The sequence below is a fragment of the Dipodomys merriami genome, unplaced genomic scaffold (assembly GCF_024711535.1).
Source record: "Dipodomys merriami isolate MVZ:Mamm:240054 unplaced genomic scaffold, mDipMer1.0.p SCAF_25, whole genome shotgun sequence".
Lineage (NCBI taxonomy): Eukaryota > Metazoa > Chordata > Mammalia > Rodentia > Heteromyidae > Dipodomys > Dipodomys merriami.
Genome location: NW_027203937.1, coordinates 19428382 through 19445348, shown reverse-complemented (window position 1 = coordinate 19445348; position 16967 = coordinate 19428382). Strand labels below are relative to the sequence as shown.

Below are 16967 nucleotides of genomic sequence, written 5' to 3'. Positions count from 1 at the left end.
GCATTATATACACATATAAAAATAAAATGACAAAGACCATTCAAATTATTTATAAAGAAGGAAGGAGAAGAAAAATGACTAATTCAAAAGGTGAATTTGAGCAAACACATTATTGCATGGTGGACAAATCAACAATATAAAAGTCCTTTGTATATGTAGTACAAAAGTACATCCAGATAGAAAACAAAGTCCATCTAAAGCAAAAGTGACACTATGTGAGCTCAGCAACAACATAATACCACAGGAAGAATTTGGTCCTTCTGTGGTGTTAAGCATCTTTGTTGTTGTTGGAATGAAATTCCCAAGCATGAAGGGAATTGTGATCCTCTCAAATGCATTTCATATTTACATGGAATCCAGCCAGTCTTTCAGGTTTTTTGTTTTGTTTTGTTTGTTTTTGTATTTTTGTTGTGGGGCTTGAACTCAGGGCCTGAGTGCTGTCTCTGGGCTCTTTTTGTTCAAGGCTACCACTCTACCACTTGAACCACAGCTCCACTTCTGGTTTTCTAGTCATTAATTGGAGATAAGAGTCTCATGGGGAAAAAAAGAGTCTCATGGACTTTCCTGCAGGGGTTGGCTTGGAACCACAATTCTCAGATCTCAGCCTCCTGTGTAGCTAGGATTACAGGTGTGAGCCACCATGCCTGGCTAGACTTTCCGTTTTATGTGACCCATATTTATCATCAGAGAGCTAATCAAGGGCACCATGAGTAAATCTTCCCTTAATTCCCCAGGTCAGCTTAGTTGCTCTGTGTATTTTACATCATCTTGTGTTATATCTAAACTCCAACACTTACTTTCTAAAATTATTTTTAAGTAGTTGTACAAAGGGGTTTCAATTCAACTTGTCAGTATGTGAGTGCAATGCATTTTGATCAGCACTAATTTATTGTTGAGAATTGTGGGCTGTGTGCTGGGAATGTGGCTCAGTGGTAGAGTGCTTGCCTTGCATGTATGAATCCTTGAGCTGGATTCCTCAGTACCACATAAACAGAAAAAGCAGGAAGTGGTGCTGTGGATCAAGTGATAGAGCACTAACCTTGAGCAAAAGAAGCTCAGCAACAGTGCTCAGACCCTGAGTTCAAGCCCCAGGACACACACACACACACACACACGAACTGTGGGATGAAAAAAGAATAAATGAATTAGTCAAACATAAATACAAGGAGTAACTAAGTATAACAAGCAGAAGATTAAAAGCACAAAATATAGAGCCCCAAACACTGAAATGATCTTCATTGTAATAGTGCAAATTTGAATCCTAATTTCCTATCTTTTGTTTACCCATGCAGGCTGCGGATTGCCCCATCAGCGCGATGTCTGTCTTTAATTGTTCTTCCCTGTACCCCCGCTTCCTCCTCACAGGTTTCTCAGGCCTGGAGAGCAGATACGGCTTGATTTCACTTCCCATCTTCTTGGTTTATGCCACGTCAGTCACAGGGAACATCACAATCCTCTTCATCATCAGAACAGAGCCTTCTCTCCACCAACCCATGTACTACTTCCTATCCATGCTGGCGCTCACTGACCTGGGCCTGTCCATTACTACTTCGCCTACCATGTTCGGTGTCTTTTGGTTCCATGCCCGGGAGATTCCTTTCAATGCTTGTCTGGTCCAGATGTACTTCATTCATGTTTTCTCAATCATTGAGTCAGCTGTGCTCTTGGCCATGGCTTTTGATCGCTATGTGGCAATCCGAGAACCTCTGCGCTATGCGGCCATTCTAACCAATGGTGTCATCGTAAGGATTGGATTAGCAATTGCTGGCAGGGCTTTGGCTCTGGTGTTTCCAGCTTCGTTTCTCCTGAAGAGACTTCAATATCGAGCTGTTAATGTTCTCTCCTACCCATTCTGCCTTCACCAGGATCTCATCAAAACAACTGTATCCAGCCGTCGGGTCAGCAGTATCTATGGTCTCATGGTGGTTATTTGGTCCATGGGTCTTGATTCAGTGCTGCTCCTCCTCTCCTACCTCCTCATCCTGGCCACAGTGCTGAGTATAGCTTCGAAGGCAGAGAGAGTGAAGGCCCTCAATACCTGCATTTCCCACATCTGTGCAGTACTCACCTTCTACACACCCATGATTGGATTATCCATGATCCGGCGCTATGGGCAGAACGCTTCCCCAATTGTCCATGTGCTCATGGCCAATGTGTACTTGCTGGTTCCACCGCTCATGAACCCTATTGTGTATAGTGTCAAAACCAAGCAGATTCGTGAAAGAATCCTCAAGAAATTTAGGAAACAGAAAGTTTAGGTGATATAGATTTTATAACACAACCTCCCCCCATTCCTTTTGTGTGAATTACTGTAGACGTTTATCTGTTCGTGATATTGTACTATTTTGCCTTTAAGATACCAACTCTTCAGTGTAAGTATAAGAAACATAAAAAAGGGAAACTTTCAATTGTTACAATTCTGAAGAAACAATTGAAGCATGACTTGATTATGCCATTTAGAGAGAATGCTTGGTATCTGGAAATGAGAATGTGGGATGTTACCCTTATCATCAGAGCAGTGGTGGATTCAGGACTCCTCAATGCCTAATGTTTGGGAAAAAAGCGCACACAAGCACAACGCACACATACACACATGCACACACACACGCACGCACACACACACACACACACACACACACACACACACACACACACACTCCTGCTATAACAAGAATAAGTAGTTTAAGAAAAGAGATTGAGAACTGGGCGCGGGTGGCTCACGCCTGTAATCCTAGCTACTCAGAAGGCTGAAATCTGAGGATCACAGTTCAAAGCCAGCCCGGGCAGGAAAGTCCATGAGACTATTATCTCCAATACACCACTAGAAAACCGGAAGTGGCGCTGTGGCTCAAGCGGTAAAGCGCTCGCCTTGAGCTGAAGAGCTGAGGGACAGCGCCCAAGCCCAGAGTTCAAACCCCACGACCGACCAAAGAAAATTGGAAAACGGATTAATTCAACAAAGGATGCTTTTGATTCTTATTTTTGACTCTTTTTTTTAATTGTGAAAATACTGTACAGAAGGGTTACAATTACATGGGCAAGATAATGAGTACATTTCTTATCAAGCATTGTAGCCTCCTCCTTTGTTTCCCCTTCCCATCCCTTCCCAACCTCCCCCCTTCCCCCCATCACCCAATCTTCCTCCCCCCTCCCCCCTACCAAAGTTGTAAAGTTCGTTTTCGACATAAAGACTTGTACTTCTCATTGTTGCAATGGGTCCACCTGTATCTCTAGTTAAAGGATTTATTTTTTTCCCTTCCCCTCCACAAATTATACCAACATCAAATACAGTGAAAGCAGGGGTTATACCGTGGGGGAGGGACATACAAAGCAACAAAGAAATAATTTTTCTTTCATGTTTTTGACTTTTGATTTCAGGCAGAATGGGATTGTTACAGGAGAAAATCTGTGTTGCCTGTTCAGGTATTCTTGATTGTAACCGGAGGGTTAATGAAGTTTTCCTTTAGAAATTGGGACTCTTCTCTTAGGGTCCTTGATTTTGATCGCAGAATAAAAATTTCTGTATAAGTCATGTTAATAAGAAAATGTAGCAGAACTTCATTGAGTAACTTTATTGAGCAAGCAGACAAGCAGATAAGCAGACAAACAGCAAAACAGAAGGGCAGGGGCACACTCTAACAGAGTGTCTGTCAGTGCTCTGGAGGGGGAGAGAAAGAGAGAGAGACACAAATCCTTGTCTGTTAGGGGTATTTATATGGTTAATACAGGGGTCTGGCTTCAAAGTTATGCAAAGCTACATGTTTCATCCTTGTTCTTATTACTCCTGTTCTTGCGTTCTGAGTTTCTGGATGTTTGGGATATTTCTTCCATAGAGCATATACCTTTTCCCCCACACAGATAATAATGTAGATTCTGTAGATTTAAAAAATAAAGTAACTACTTTGGACATGAGATTGTGATAGTTTTGAAGTGATTTATTGATACAATTTTTAAAGATAAGGCAATAAATTTTTATGTCTTCAAAGTTATCTCATCATTTCACCACCTTTTATAATATAAATTATTTTTTCAGTCTAAGGAAAAAAAGAACTAAATATATAATGAATATTTTCTTTTCCTGCAAACAAGAATTAAAAACTCTTAACAATGCACTCATTTTAGAAGTAATGCTGAATTATATATATATACTATATATATATAATTCAGCATTTCAACTTTAATGTAGTATATATATATATATACATATATATATATATATATATACTGCATTAAAGTTGAAATCAACTTGAATACTGCCCCACATAGATCCTTCCCTATTTCTCCCCTATTTCTATAAAATTAAATAGTTATTACAATTGGTTAGTTACAGATTCCCATACTATTGTAAGATAAAAAAATCAGACATATTTTTCTAGTTCTTCCAAAGGTAACAAATTGGAAGACTATGATATTATATTACATTCATGATGTGGGAAATAATACAATCAATCCATCTTATTCTGATTCCCCAGCTTTACGATGATCCACGTATTTAAGTTCTTTGGATTTTTATATAGGTTTGTATACCCTGTCATGATCTAACAAGTTCTAATAGCACAGAATTCCTTCTAATTGTCATGTTATAGTCATATCTGTCTTATCTCCTATCCCTACCATAACCTTCTAGGCAAGTGCATCCTTAACTCACATACGCTTGGGTGCACATTACTGCTTCTAAAGTGTGCAGCTACTGACCCCAGGAAATGATCCGAAGTCCCTGGTGGACTTTTCTATTTTGCTCAGGGCATGGCTCAAACAGAGGCCCTTGGGATATTCTGTCTTTCACAAATACCATCTTAGGGATGCTCTCTCCTGGAGAGCACCAACCAAAAGGAGAAAATCTGTGTTGCCTGTTCAGGTATTCTTGAAAACACAGAAAGCAAGAATGGCTTACAATTTGGTGAGTTCACAATGCCTTCTCAACCCATGGATAGATGGCATACAGAGAGAAGGAAAGAAGAAATGAAGAGGTATCATAAAGGAGCAGACAAGAGGGTCATTCATGACATGGACTTTTATGTTTATATGCTATAGCAAAAAGTCACTAAGTGCAATTTGCATTTCCATCTTTATAACTGTAAGGTCAGAGGCTTCAAACTAGGAAGTTCTGGGTAAAGTTCTACAATCATCTTTGTGACAAACAAGACAGACAGGGAGACAGAGAAACAAAGAGACTCAGAGACAGAGACAGAGATTAATTAGAGTTGGCCTAATGCATTTCAGAGCATTGTTTTGTGCCAGGCAAATAAAATTGACCTTATACTGAAGACAGTAAACAATTCAGATGGGTTAACACTAAAAATATTCATGCTACTCTCCAGAATTCACAACATTTTGTGAATATTCCGTGTGTGATATGTCATTTGATATGTATATTTAACACTTGAGACTTTTAACTATCTCATTACTTGTGAAACTTACAATGTGTCTGAAAGATAAAATAGCTTCTGTAACCATGAAATATCCCCCAACCTTTTACCTAAAATTCCCAAAATATGTAGTGAACCTTGGGTTTCCTTAATTCACTAAGTATATCATTGAAGACTTGTAGCATTTAAGGTAAGTTTAATTTTACTTTTATTGAAATTTAGAAGTCTTAGTGGTTATTTACTTATTTAAGGAACAGAATACAAAGATAACAAGTAAATAATCTCAAAATTGAACATATTTAATTCTTTTCAAAGTACCCTTAAATATGTACTAAAAATGTTTTATCCCATATATAAGTGTGTGTGTGTGTGTGTGTGTGTGTGTGTGTGTGTGTGTGTGTGTGTGTATGTGTGCCTTCACTAATGGGCTCACTGTCTAGAACTTAGACCAAAACCATGGATTGATAAACATTTCATTAACTTCATATAAAATATTCGGAAAAAACATCATTTTATTTATTCTTATTTCTACATATTTGCCAATTATGTACTTTCTGGTATCTTAGGTCTACAAGAGGCCACCTCGGTGCCTATTTTTATTATCTTAAAATTTTTCTTTTACACTGTTGTTAGCCCTTCTACATATGTATCTGAGAAATTACAAGCCCATCATTCATGTCATTTTATTTTTCTGACTCTTAAATGGTTTAAAGTCTCCTATAAAACCAGGAAACAAGTAGGACAATGTCACCACAACTTCTGTGTTTACTCCTGGAACAACTCCATCATTCATGTCATTTTATTTTTCTGACTCTTAAATGATTTAAAGTCTCCTATAAAACCAGGAAACAAGTAGGACAATGTCACCACAACTTCTGTGTTTACTCCTGGAACAACAGGAGTCATCTCATTCCCATATTTCTCTCTCTAAATTAAACATGTTCTCAGAACACCCAAGGCTTTCACACAAACACCTCTAAACAAAATCTTTCTGTTGACATGGACAATCTCTCTCTGTTTTGTACAGATTATGCATTTCAGTTCTTGATCAAAATTGACTCATTTCAACAAATGCTGTCATACTGTTTACTTTTGAAAAAGAATCCAATTATAAGCAACCAAATACAAGAAGAGGAAGGGTTCGTGTATGTTGCTTCCTGCATGTGCTTTGGTCATTATGAGAATAGAGTGTCCTTTCTCGCCTGATTTCTTACTTATGTTCTTGCTTTTGTTTTCTCTTTGTTACTTTGACTAACTGATGAGTATTATGGTCCATTGGTCACTCATATGCATCAATGAGGAAAATAAAAAATTAATGTCCTGTGTACCACCTGAGTTTCATATAATACTCTTTGCTGATCATTACATGAAAACTTTGAAGATGCTCATATTGGCCAGGCATGATGGTATGTACTTGTGCTGCCCAGGCTGGTGTTGAGATCCTTCTTCAACCTCCTGTCCATTAAAAACGAAGAAGCACAAAAGATTATTAATCATTTCTCCACTTAGATGTAATTCAAATAATCTTTACAGCTCATTGAGCAATTTAAATATTTTTACAAAGAAAAAATAATCATGTACCTGTGGATTATTGTGTTCTATATAGTTCTACTGAAGAATTTTTCTTGTTTTACAGTTTTTCTTTGTTTATTGTGTTTAAGTAGTTGTCCAAAGGAGTGCCATTTAACAAACTAGTTAATGACCATAATACATCTTGATCAAGGTCATTCTTTCAACATTCTTACCCATCTATCCTCTACTCACCACTTCCCTCACTCATCTTTAGTTTATAGGATATACATTGAACTCTTGACTGTATTTTCTCCCCCTTCTCTTCATTAGCCTATGCCTTTCCCCTACCCACCCCAACTCTTTCATGTGATTGCTTCTGGTGTTTATTTTGTTGAACTTTGACTTTACCTTTAAGAAATTACACTGTTTGAGGTCTCCCTTGAATATACCATATTTCAGTAAAATTGTCAATCTCTCTCTCTCTCTACTCTCTCTCTCTCTCTATATATATATATACATACATACATACATACATATATACATACATACATACATACATACATATATCACTAAAGAATTATACTCTTGGTTTGAAATTTCAGTTCTATGAAAGGGATAGATTCAAATTGATGAAGACTACAATGAGTAGCCAGCATACACAGACACACAGAGATTACCATGGCCACCACCTTTATAACAGATAGGTTAATATAAACATTAACTTCATATATTTGAAAATAAGAACTTACTATTTATAAGGATACAGCAAAAGATCAAGTACATGGAATAAAATACAGGATCAGTTTGAATTTTGAGTAATAAAACTAATTTATTCTCTTAAACTAAATTCCAGTTATAGAAGTGTAATTAGAATAGAGAATTTCAGTTATTTGTGAATAAGAATACTGATAAGTTTGGGGATAATGAGTATGCAAAGAATGAAAGATAATGTAAAGTACTTTTTCCTTTGATTATAAAGTCTTAGTATCTTTTCTCCTTGAGATGATTCTCCTAATAGAAGAAAATTGTGTTTATACTTGTTCAGACAATAAAACTTTATCAAGCTGTGAAAAAATCATATATTTATGTATTTACCCATCAGCATAGGTGGTCAATATCTCTACATGTTTCTTTTCCCTAAGGAGTTACTGTTTCATTGTTACTTCAAAAAATAGACTTTTACTTTAGAATAGTTTTTGATGGACCATAATTTATGACGATAAAACAGAGTTTCTACCTCGGGGAAGGTAGGGAGGGAAGGGGTGGTAGGGGGAAAACAATGGAGGGGGTAACAATGTTCAAGAGGAAGTGTACTCATTACCCCACTCATGTAACTGTAACCCTCTGTATAGCATCTTTACAATAAAAAAAATTTAAAAAAAGAGTTTCTAACATGATGCCAACACTTAATTCCTCTGTTACCATATTAAAATGGAGGGAAAATATTACAATTCTAACAACTTAAAATGCTCAATTTGACAAAAACTCCTATAGCACTATTAGTAAGACAATAGAGAATTCACTAATGCCTAAGCTTTATTCCTGGGTTAGTAGCTAATGTTGCCTTTTGTTCTAGCAACCTATATACTTATCCCATTACTTTTCAATCATCTTGCCTCCTAAGGCAGCTCTAAACAGTAAGAACTTCTCACATTTTCCTTATTTTTTTATTACCTTGATAGTTTTGAGGCATGTTGACTAATATTTTATAAAATGTCTATAAATGTTTCTTAGTTTATATTTTTTTTCTTGGTATCCTGCTTTCTCTGAACCCTGTGGTAAAACTTGAGATGTAAGGTATTGCCAGGAAGGCTACTAGGTCAAGAACAATTTCTCACCACATCATATCAGGGGCAATCAGCTAAAGCATGGCTGATCTTTTTTATAGTACCTTGGTCAACAGGATGTGATTGTCTTGCTCTCTCCTCTAAATTTCCTATCATCTCTTCCTATTTGTTTCATAATACTTTGGGAAGTTAGTCCCTGTGCACAACTCAACACAAGTGGTGGAGCTTTGTGCTCCAGCTTCTGGAGGAGGCATCATGTACAAGAGGTAAGTGGCATCCTTCCTCTTGGAGAACGTATTTCATCTCCCTGTGATCTTTTAACCATCACTTCTTTTTTTAGGTTTTTTTTTTAGGTTTTTATTGTAAAGATACTGTGCAGAGGGATAACAGTTACATGAGTATGGTAATGAGTACATTTCTTATCTAGCATTGTTATCCCCCTTCCTTTGTTTTTCCCCTACTATCCCTTCCCTCCCCACCTCCCTGCCCCTCTCCAACTCCAGGAAGTAATGTAGAAAATCCCACAGTCTTTGTGCCATCTAACTTACTAGGAAATTGATGATGCTGTTTTGATAATGAGATACCAAAGGTCAGACATGACTTCTTCTCTTTATCCCCAGTACAAGAAACCATCACAGTGACAGCTTAAGGCTTTCTGTGATGGGTCAGCATGCATCTGGCAAGGAGCACCATCACCTGCAGCCACCAGCAAGATGGCCCTTTACAATGACACCCAGTACCACCCACCCACTTTCTTGCTGCTGGGAATCCCAGGGTTAGAAGGCAGCCACATCTGGATTGGATTTCCCTTCTGCGCTGTGTACCTCACTGCCCTGGTAGGAAACTTTCTCATCTTGTTTGTGATCCAGAGTGACCAAAGTCTTCACCAGCCCATGTTCTACTTCCTGGCAATGCTGGCTACCATTGACCTGGGATTATCCACGGCCACTATTCCCAAGATGCTGGGCATATTCTGGTTTCGCCTCAAGGAGATAGTTTTTGGCGCTTGCCTCACTCAGATGTTTTTCATTCACATCTTTACTGGCATGGAGTCGGTTGTTCTTCTAGCCATGGCTTATGATCGCTATGTAGCCATTTGTAACCCTCTCCGTTACAGCACAATCCTCACTAACAAGATTGTATTACTGATCGGTTTGGGGGTTATTGGGAGGTCGTTCCTCACCGTGTTTCCGTTCGTATTTCTCATCTGGCGATTGCCCTTCTGTGGACATCATGTCATTCCACACACTTATTGTGAGCACATGGGCCTGGCTCGGCTTGCCTGTGCAAACATAAAGGTCAACATCATATATGGTCTTGGAACCATTGCTTTTCTGGGCTTTGACATCATAGCCATTGCTGTCTCCTATGTCCACATTCTCCGTGCTGTTTTTCGTCTGCCCTCACAGGAAGCGAGGCTCAAATCTCTGAGCACCTGCGGTTCCCATGTCTGCGTAATTTTGGCCTTTTATACCCCAGCTCTCTTCTCTTTTATGACGCATCGCTTTGGCAGAAATATTCCCCGATATATTCACATCCTTATGGCCAACTTGTATGTGGTTATTCCCCCAATGCTTAACCCTGTCATCTATGGCGTCAGAACCAAACAGATCAGAGAAAGGGTGTTGAGGATATTCATCCAGAAGTAAGTGGCAAAAAGCTTGCCAAAATAGTGTTTTGTCTATGTGCTGAGTAATCGGATATTGGTTATACAACAATAACTAAGCATGTTTGTTTATTTGTGCTTTAAAATGCAGGAAGAGTATCTACATGTAAACAGGTAAACTAACATTCCATATGTATGACAAAATTTATATAATTAAAGATGTCTTTTGAAAAAGTTTCAAAGCATAACAAAAAAGGAAAGAGAGAGAACAGGATTTTGGCATAGTAAAGTATGTTAATTTTACATTCTAGATATGGTTGTACCATATTTGGGGAAGGTGACTTTTGATCAGCTATCAAGGTTTGAGTTATTTCATTTTTTCCTATATGATAATAAAAGTAGCAGCAATTAAAGCTCTAGGATGTTTTTAATGAAATGATTTAAAGTCATTTCATGTCATATGATTAATATTAAATAAATATATTTATTAAATTGTATTTTCAACTGTCTTAATGATATATATAGATACATAGATGTATGTATATATCTATGTGTATGTATGTATCTATATATTTATGTGTAGTTTAATTCTATAATATATTCTTATAATTTTATTATGTATGATCATATAGATCTGTGTATATATATATATATATATATATTCTTTTGCTCTAAATGCTTTCTGGTGAGTATAGTTTTAGCTTTTGGTACAAAAGAATATATAATGTATATATGTGCATAATTGTGTTTGTCAGTGTGTATATATACATAAGGATTGCCTCCTATATTTTAGTCAATTGCCTATTGATATATTTAAAAACAAAATAAAAATTACTTCACAGATTTCAGTAAGTAAAAACTTAAAAAAGAATCAATACCTAAGATTTTTAATTTTAGAACAAATTACATTGATATTTATGTTATTTTTATATTTTTATAAAACTAGAACTGGAAAATAACTCCATAACATCTTACTTAAAATTAAAGACTTGGCTGTATGGCTTGGAAAAACATGTATTAAACCAATATGTTACTCTGCTCTCTATCCTCAAAATAAACCATTGGAACTGGAGGAAAATAAAGGAAGTGGGGAGAGAAGTTGGGAGGGGAAAACCTGGTAGAGAACGAAGAAGAGGGTGACCCTATTCAAAAGGAAATGTACTCATTACCTTACTCATGTAACTGTAACCCTTCTGCACATCACCTTTGCAATAAAATTTAAATTTAAAAAGAAAGGCAGGCTTGCTCTTGCTCCTTACCCCAATATTTATTCTACTATTTTTTCATTCAGAGAACCCTGAGACTTAGAATAAAAATAAATAAAATAAACAAAGGAGGAGGCTACAATGTTTGATAAGAAATGTACTCATTATCTTGCCCATGTAATTGTAACCCCTCTGTACAGTATTTTCACAATAAAAAAAATAAAAATTACAATAAATAAATAAATAAAGGAAGAGGTGTCACTGTAAAAAAAAACAAAAGAAAAAGAAATGTACTCAGTAGCTGATTTATGACATGGTAGTCCCTCTGTACAATAACTTAATAATAATAATCAAATTATTAAAAAATAAATCATAGAACACAGCCTTCTCTCACACCCTGACTTTTCATCAATGACACTTTTTTTGTTTTCTTTGCAATCAATGCTCCCATGTGGCTTCTGTACCTTTTATATCTATAAAACACTCTCGGCTCATCTGTTTGTTAGGTTTAATTGACAGTACACTCAAATATCTCCACTACATTCTCATTTCAAATGTTCACTTTCTTGCTCCACTCTCCATAATTATTTTAACTATGTTATTTTAACTATGTTATTCCTACCTTCTTAAACAACTTAGTAGTCCTGTAGAAGATGAGAAAGGAAACCAAGGAAGTCTCCTATGCTGTTGATTAGTTCACATTACTACTACTCCACCATGAACAAAATAAACAGAAATGGAATTATGCATAATTTAGTAATGGCATATTAGGAAATTAGAATCGTTTTTTTCCACTAAAGTAAACTAGAAAACTCATACAATATTGTCTGAAGGTAGGAACCAAAAGAAGAACTGCAGGATCAAGTAGTAAGGGATTGCTCTAGAAGGAAGGTTCTTCTCTAAGTTGAGACCATCAATTACAGAACAGGATCTGGGAAGATGAAGACCTGAATAAACTTCATACATGTTTATTTGGCAATGAGGATTTACACTGGATATCAGATTCTTTCAGCTTAAGAGATTTTGAGATCCAATCTAGGTACTATACTGAGCCATAAAAAGGTTAAAAAAAAAGAGTTAAGGAGGAAATAGAAACAGCCAGATGCTGTAATGCCTAAAACAATGGTGAAGCTTAGTGTTTTCGTGTTCCATTGAAAATACACATAATTGAAGGAATAAAATATCCTACTAAGTTCAAATAATATCTATATGCATATTTTGGACATTGGTTCTCGTGTTTGACTTCAGGACATTGTACTTGCTTAGCAGATGTTCTTTCCTGGATTTGCTTTGTTTATGTTTTTTAGTCTCACATTTTTGCCTGGAGGCGAACTTAGCGAAGAATCCTTCTATCTCTACATTTTACATAGTTGGGATCACAGGCATACACAACTATATCTGGCTTATTGGTTGAGGTGGAACCTTGCTGTGTTTTCCTGGGCTAACCTTGTATCTCAAACCCTCAATCTTTGCCTTCTGTATAGCCAAGATTACATGTATGTGCCATCATGCCTAGCCTACATTTTTTTTATATCCAGTTGGTAGAATGGTCTAAAACAAAACTGGTCAAACAAGAAAACAAAGCATAGTCATTACAGTAATGATTGTGATGATGATAATAAAAACACACCAAAAAGAGAACAAATAGACAAGATGATTATATTAACACATCATATTTAGCAGACCAAATAAAAATAGTATTTTAAAATTATATATCTCAATACAGAAAATAAGAGAGTATAATTATTAGCAAATTCCTAAACAAAAAGGAACTATCAGGACTTGAAATGAAATGTCTTAAAAATAGAAGGACTTAAGAGAAATTAAGCACAAATGCATAAGCAATCACTATAATAAAGGTAATTTTAAAAAGAAAAATAGTAATGTGGCAGTGAGAAAAGTAGCATGAACGTTTAAAAATATTGACAAGTAATTTCAGAGACAGTGAAAAGATCTTATACAACCAAGACATTGGAGACTAAATATAAAAGAGTATAATGCACCAAGCAAGGAAAATGTTTGATGAATAAATTAAAAGAAATTTTGTAAAAAAATAGTTGTAAGTCTTTTCAAAGACAAAACATCAGTGCAAACCAGGGAGCAGATCCGTCCCCTTTAAAACAATAAAAAGGTTCCTAGTTGAAACCTTGGAATGCAGAATGGAATAAAATAACATAACTAGCAGTCTGCTAAGAAAAAAATCAAATTTAGAATTTTATGGCCTCAAAATACCACTATAATCAATATGGACTGCAATTATTTTAAACAAGTAAACAGAAGAAATTCACCACCAAGAAATTACAACAAAGGAAGCATTTATGGTTACTCTGGACAGAAGTTAAATTGTTGTTCATGGCATTTTGATGATGTAGGAAGGAATGAGTAATGAAAGATAGTAACTATGTGGAATATTGAAATAGATATTTACAAATCAATAAGAAAATACAAAAAGTTGAATATATAAGGATATATGTACATGTGTGGCAGCATATAAATCTGAATGTGGCTAAATAGACTAAAATTTCTAAAGGATTTCTAAATTCCTTTATTAGGAGAAAGGCAAAAGTATTACTTATATTACATTTGGCTAGTTAACACAAATGCCCCAAGAAAATGGCTTAAAGTTACAGTAAACATTTGTAAAGAATCAAGGCAGATCAGATATAGTGTTATAATAACAGCAAAATCCCCATGGAAGATTGCTCTCATAAAATATCCATAGCTCAGCTATCATTAAAAGACAATACATGTAAAGGGAGTAAATTATATAGAATCAATAACAATCTTATGTTAAATGTGCATAAATTTAGCAATACACTTACTCGAAAAATTTGGCAGATTGCCAGAAGAGAAATTTTATGCTACTTGAAAGGGGAGACAAATGTAAACTAAAAAATATTAAGACTAGGCAAAGAAGGATGCTGTTTACCAAGTTGAGTTTGCAGGCTCAGTTTAAACCTGGTAAACTTCCTGAAATGAAGGAAAGTAGCAAATTACCACTTCATCCCAGCCTCCTGAAATATAACAACACACAAAGAAAATCTACACAGTAATCTTGAGAGATCAAAGAAAGAGTCTCCTGAAACCAATTGTGACTGAGAGGGATGCACTGAAATATGATGTAAAATATCTACCCGATGTTGAAAAATAAAGAACAGAGATACAATTTGCTAATGAGTTTAATAAGGGAACTGATGCTGAGAACTGGCAAAGGAAGCAGGTAGAAAATTGAGGCTTCTCTGATACAGCCTCACCTTGAAACTCAGTTTTCACCACAGGTCATTCTGCTGATGGGCCTTTCATCCTTGCCTATGGAACTTCATACTATATTTGGGCCTATTCTTTCCCCTTTCCTTGTATCTTCAATACAATCTTCTTCACGTTGTCATATATCTGCTTGGTTCTGACCCCATATATGACAGGATTGAGCATTGGTGGAACCACAACATAAAGATTGGCCAGAAGTATATGGATATAGCGGGGGACATTGCGACCAAAGCGATGGGTCATGAAGGAGAACAGGGCTGGTGTGTAGAAGGCAAGGATGACACAAACATGAGAACCACACGTGCTGAGGGACTTGAGGCGGGCTTCTTGAGATGGGAGCTGGAACACAATACGAAGTATCTGGATGTAAGAAAGTGCAATGGCTATGATGTCAAACACCATATTGCCTATGGCGCATAAGCCATAAACAATATTGACCTTGATATTGGCACAGGATAGTCGGGCAAGTCCCATGTGTTCACAGTAGGTATGGGGAATGACATGATGCCCACAGAAGGGCAATCTCAAAATCAGAAATACAAATGGAGTGACAAAAATAATTGCCCTCACTAACACACCAACACCAATCCCAGAAACAACCCTGTTGGTGAGGATGGTACTGTATCGCAGAGGGTTGCAGATAGCCACGTAGCGGTCATAAGCCATCGCCAGAAGGACAGCTGATTCCATTAGTGTGAATTTGTGGATGAAAAACATTTGGGTGAGGCAATCTTTAAAGAGAATTTCTCTGAGATTAATCCAGAAGATTCCAAGCATCTTAGGGATGGTAGCTGTGGAAAGGCCTAAGTCAATGGTGGCCAACATGGCCAGGAAGTAGAACATGGGCTGATGTAGACTGCTCTCAGCCTTGATCACCCACAACAGAGTGAAGTTCCCCATGAGTGCAATCATGTACACAGCACAGAAGGGAAAGCCCATCCAGATATGAAGAGTTTCTAGTCCTGGGATCCCCAGCAGCAAGAAGGAGGAGGGGTGAAATTGGGTCTCATTGTGAATGAGCATTGTGCTTGGGAATGTGTCTGTCCAGTCTCCAGAAGTGCATGCTCATCCAGTCTTCAGATTCTTAACATACATGTGGTTTGCTATAGCTGTGGAGTCCTGAAGATAAAACAAGGGATGTTATACACTTGTACACATTTTCTTTGGCTTGTGATCCTACTAGTTTGAAGTTTGGTGTACACAGAGCTCTTTACATAAGCGATATCTCAAAAATCTTTCCCTGGAGGGATTTTATACAGTGAGTAAAAATGAAATATTTTGGACAATATAGTCTCACCTTCTTTCTTGGTAGCTTATCAAGAACCTCATCAACAATATTGTTCATTAATTACTGGCTTTAGTATTCTCTTCATTAGCTACCATCTTTTATCCATCAAAAATGAGATCTCTTAGAAGCTTGAATAAACCTGGATTTCTTCTAGCCTTACATATAATGCTGAAAATAAATTCCTTCTGATTAAATGCTAACATATATAACATTTAAGGTAACACATAGGATGAGTAACACCTCTTCCATACACACAGGGGTTCATCAAATATTATGCCAACACATTAACATCACTTTAAAGAACTTGATTTGTTAATATTTAATCATGCGCTTGTAAAATAAGATAGGGGAGGAAGCCATTAATTGTTAATGAGCTTCCTTTAAGGCTCAATTTGAAACAATGATTTTAAGATAATTAATTTTGCATATTTTTGAGTGAAATAGCAATCAAGAACTTTTGAAAGATGTGCCAGAATTGTAAAGTTATTATAATGAAAGATCTGGGAAATTAAATGAAGTAAGAAGGTATTAAATGAAACTTGAAGAAGGAAGCTATTAAATGCAACTTGGAGGGATGAGCCAAATGACAAGAGAATTAAAGCAAGAACCTGAGACCCTGGTGACTGGCAGGATACTGAGGCAGTCCATACTGTTTCTCCTCAGTGATACCAGGGCAACAGAATTTTGAATACCACTGAAAGGTCTGCTGGTTGTTAAATGGAGGAGTAAAAGTAGGATTCACTCTTGAAAGCAGAATTTTCTATGAATTTCGTGAGTGGAGAGCAATTTAGAATCAACAAAAGATCTTTCATCTAGTGTACTCATATGTAATACTTTCTCAATTACTAGACTTTTTGTTTGTGTGCTGATCCAGGGGCTTGAACTCAGGGCCTGGGTTTTGTCTCTGAGTTTTTGTGCTCAAGGTTAGTGCTC

General features: G+C 36.5%; 3 protein-coding genes across 3 annotated transcripts; 2 read left to right on the top strand and 1 right to left on the bottom strand.

Moving 5' to 3' along the window:
- Positions 1–1316: 1316 nt before the first annotated feature.
- On the top strand, positions 1317–2258 carry LOC138836207 (olfactory receptor 51G2-like). Its single transcript, XM_070034704.1, has one exon. The coding sequence runs from the start codon at positions 1317–1319 to the stop codon at positions 2256–2258; it is 942 nt and encodes a 313-aa protein (XP_069890805.1).
- Positions 2259–9381: 7123 nt separating this feature from the next.
- LOC138836206 (olfactory receptor 52E2-like) lies at positions 9382–10317 on the top strand. The gene has a single exon (XM_070034703.1). The coding sequence runs from the start codon at positions 9382–9384 to the stop codon at positions 10315–10317; it is 936 nt and encodes a 311-aa protein (XP_069890804.1).
- Positions 10318–14815: 4498 nt separating this feature from the next.
- LOC138836205 (olfactory receptor 52E2-like) lies at positions 14816–15769 on the bottom strand. The gene has a single exon (XM_070034702.1). The coding sequence runs from the start codon at positions 15767–15769 to the stop codon at positions 14816–14818; it is 954 nt and encodes a 317-aa protein (XP_069890803.1).
- Between the last annotated feature and the right edge of the window lie 1198 nt (positions 15770–16967).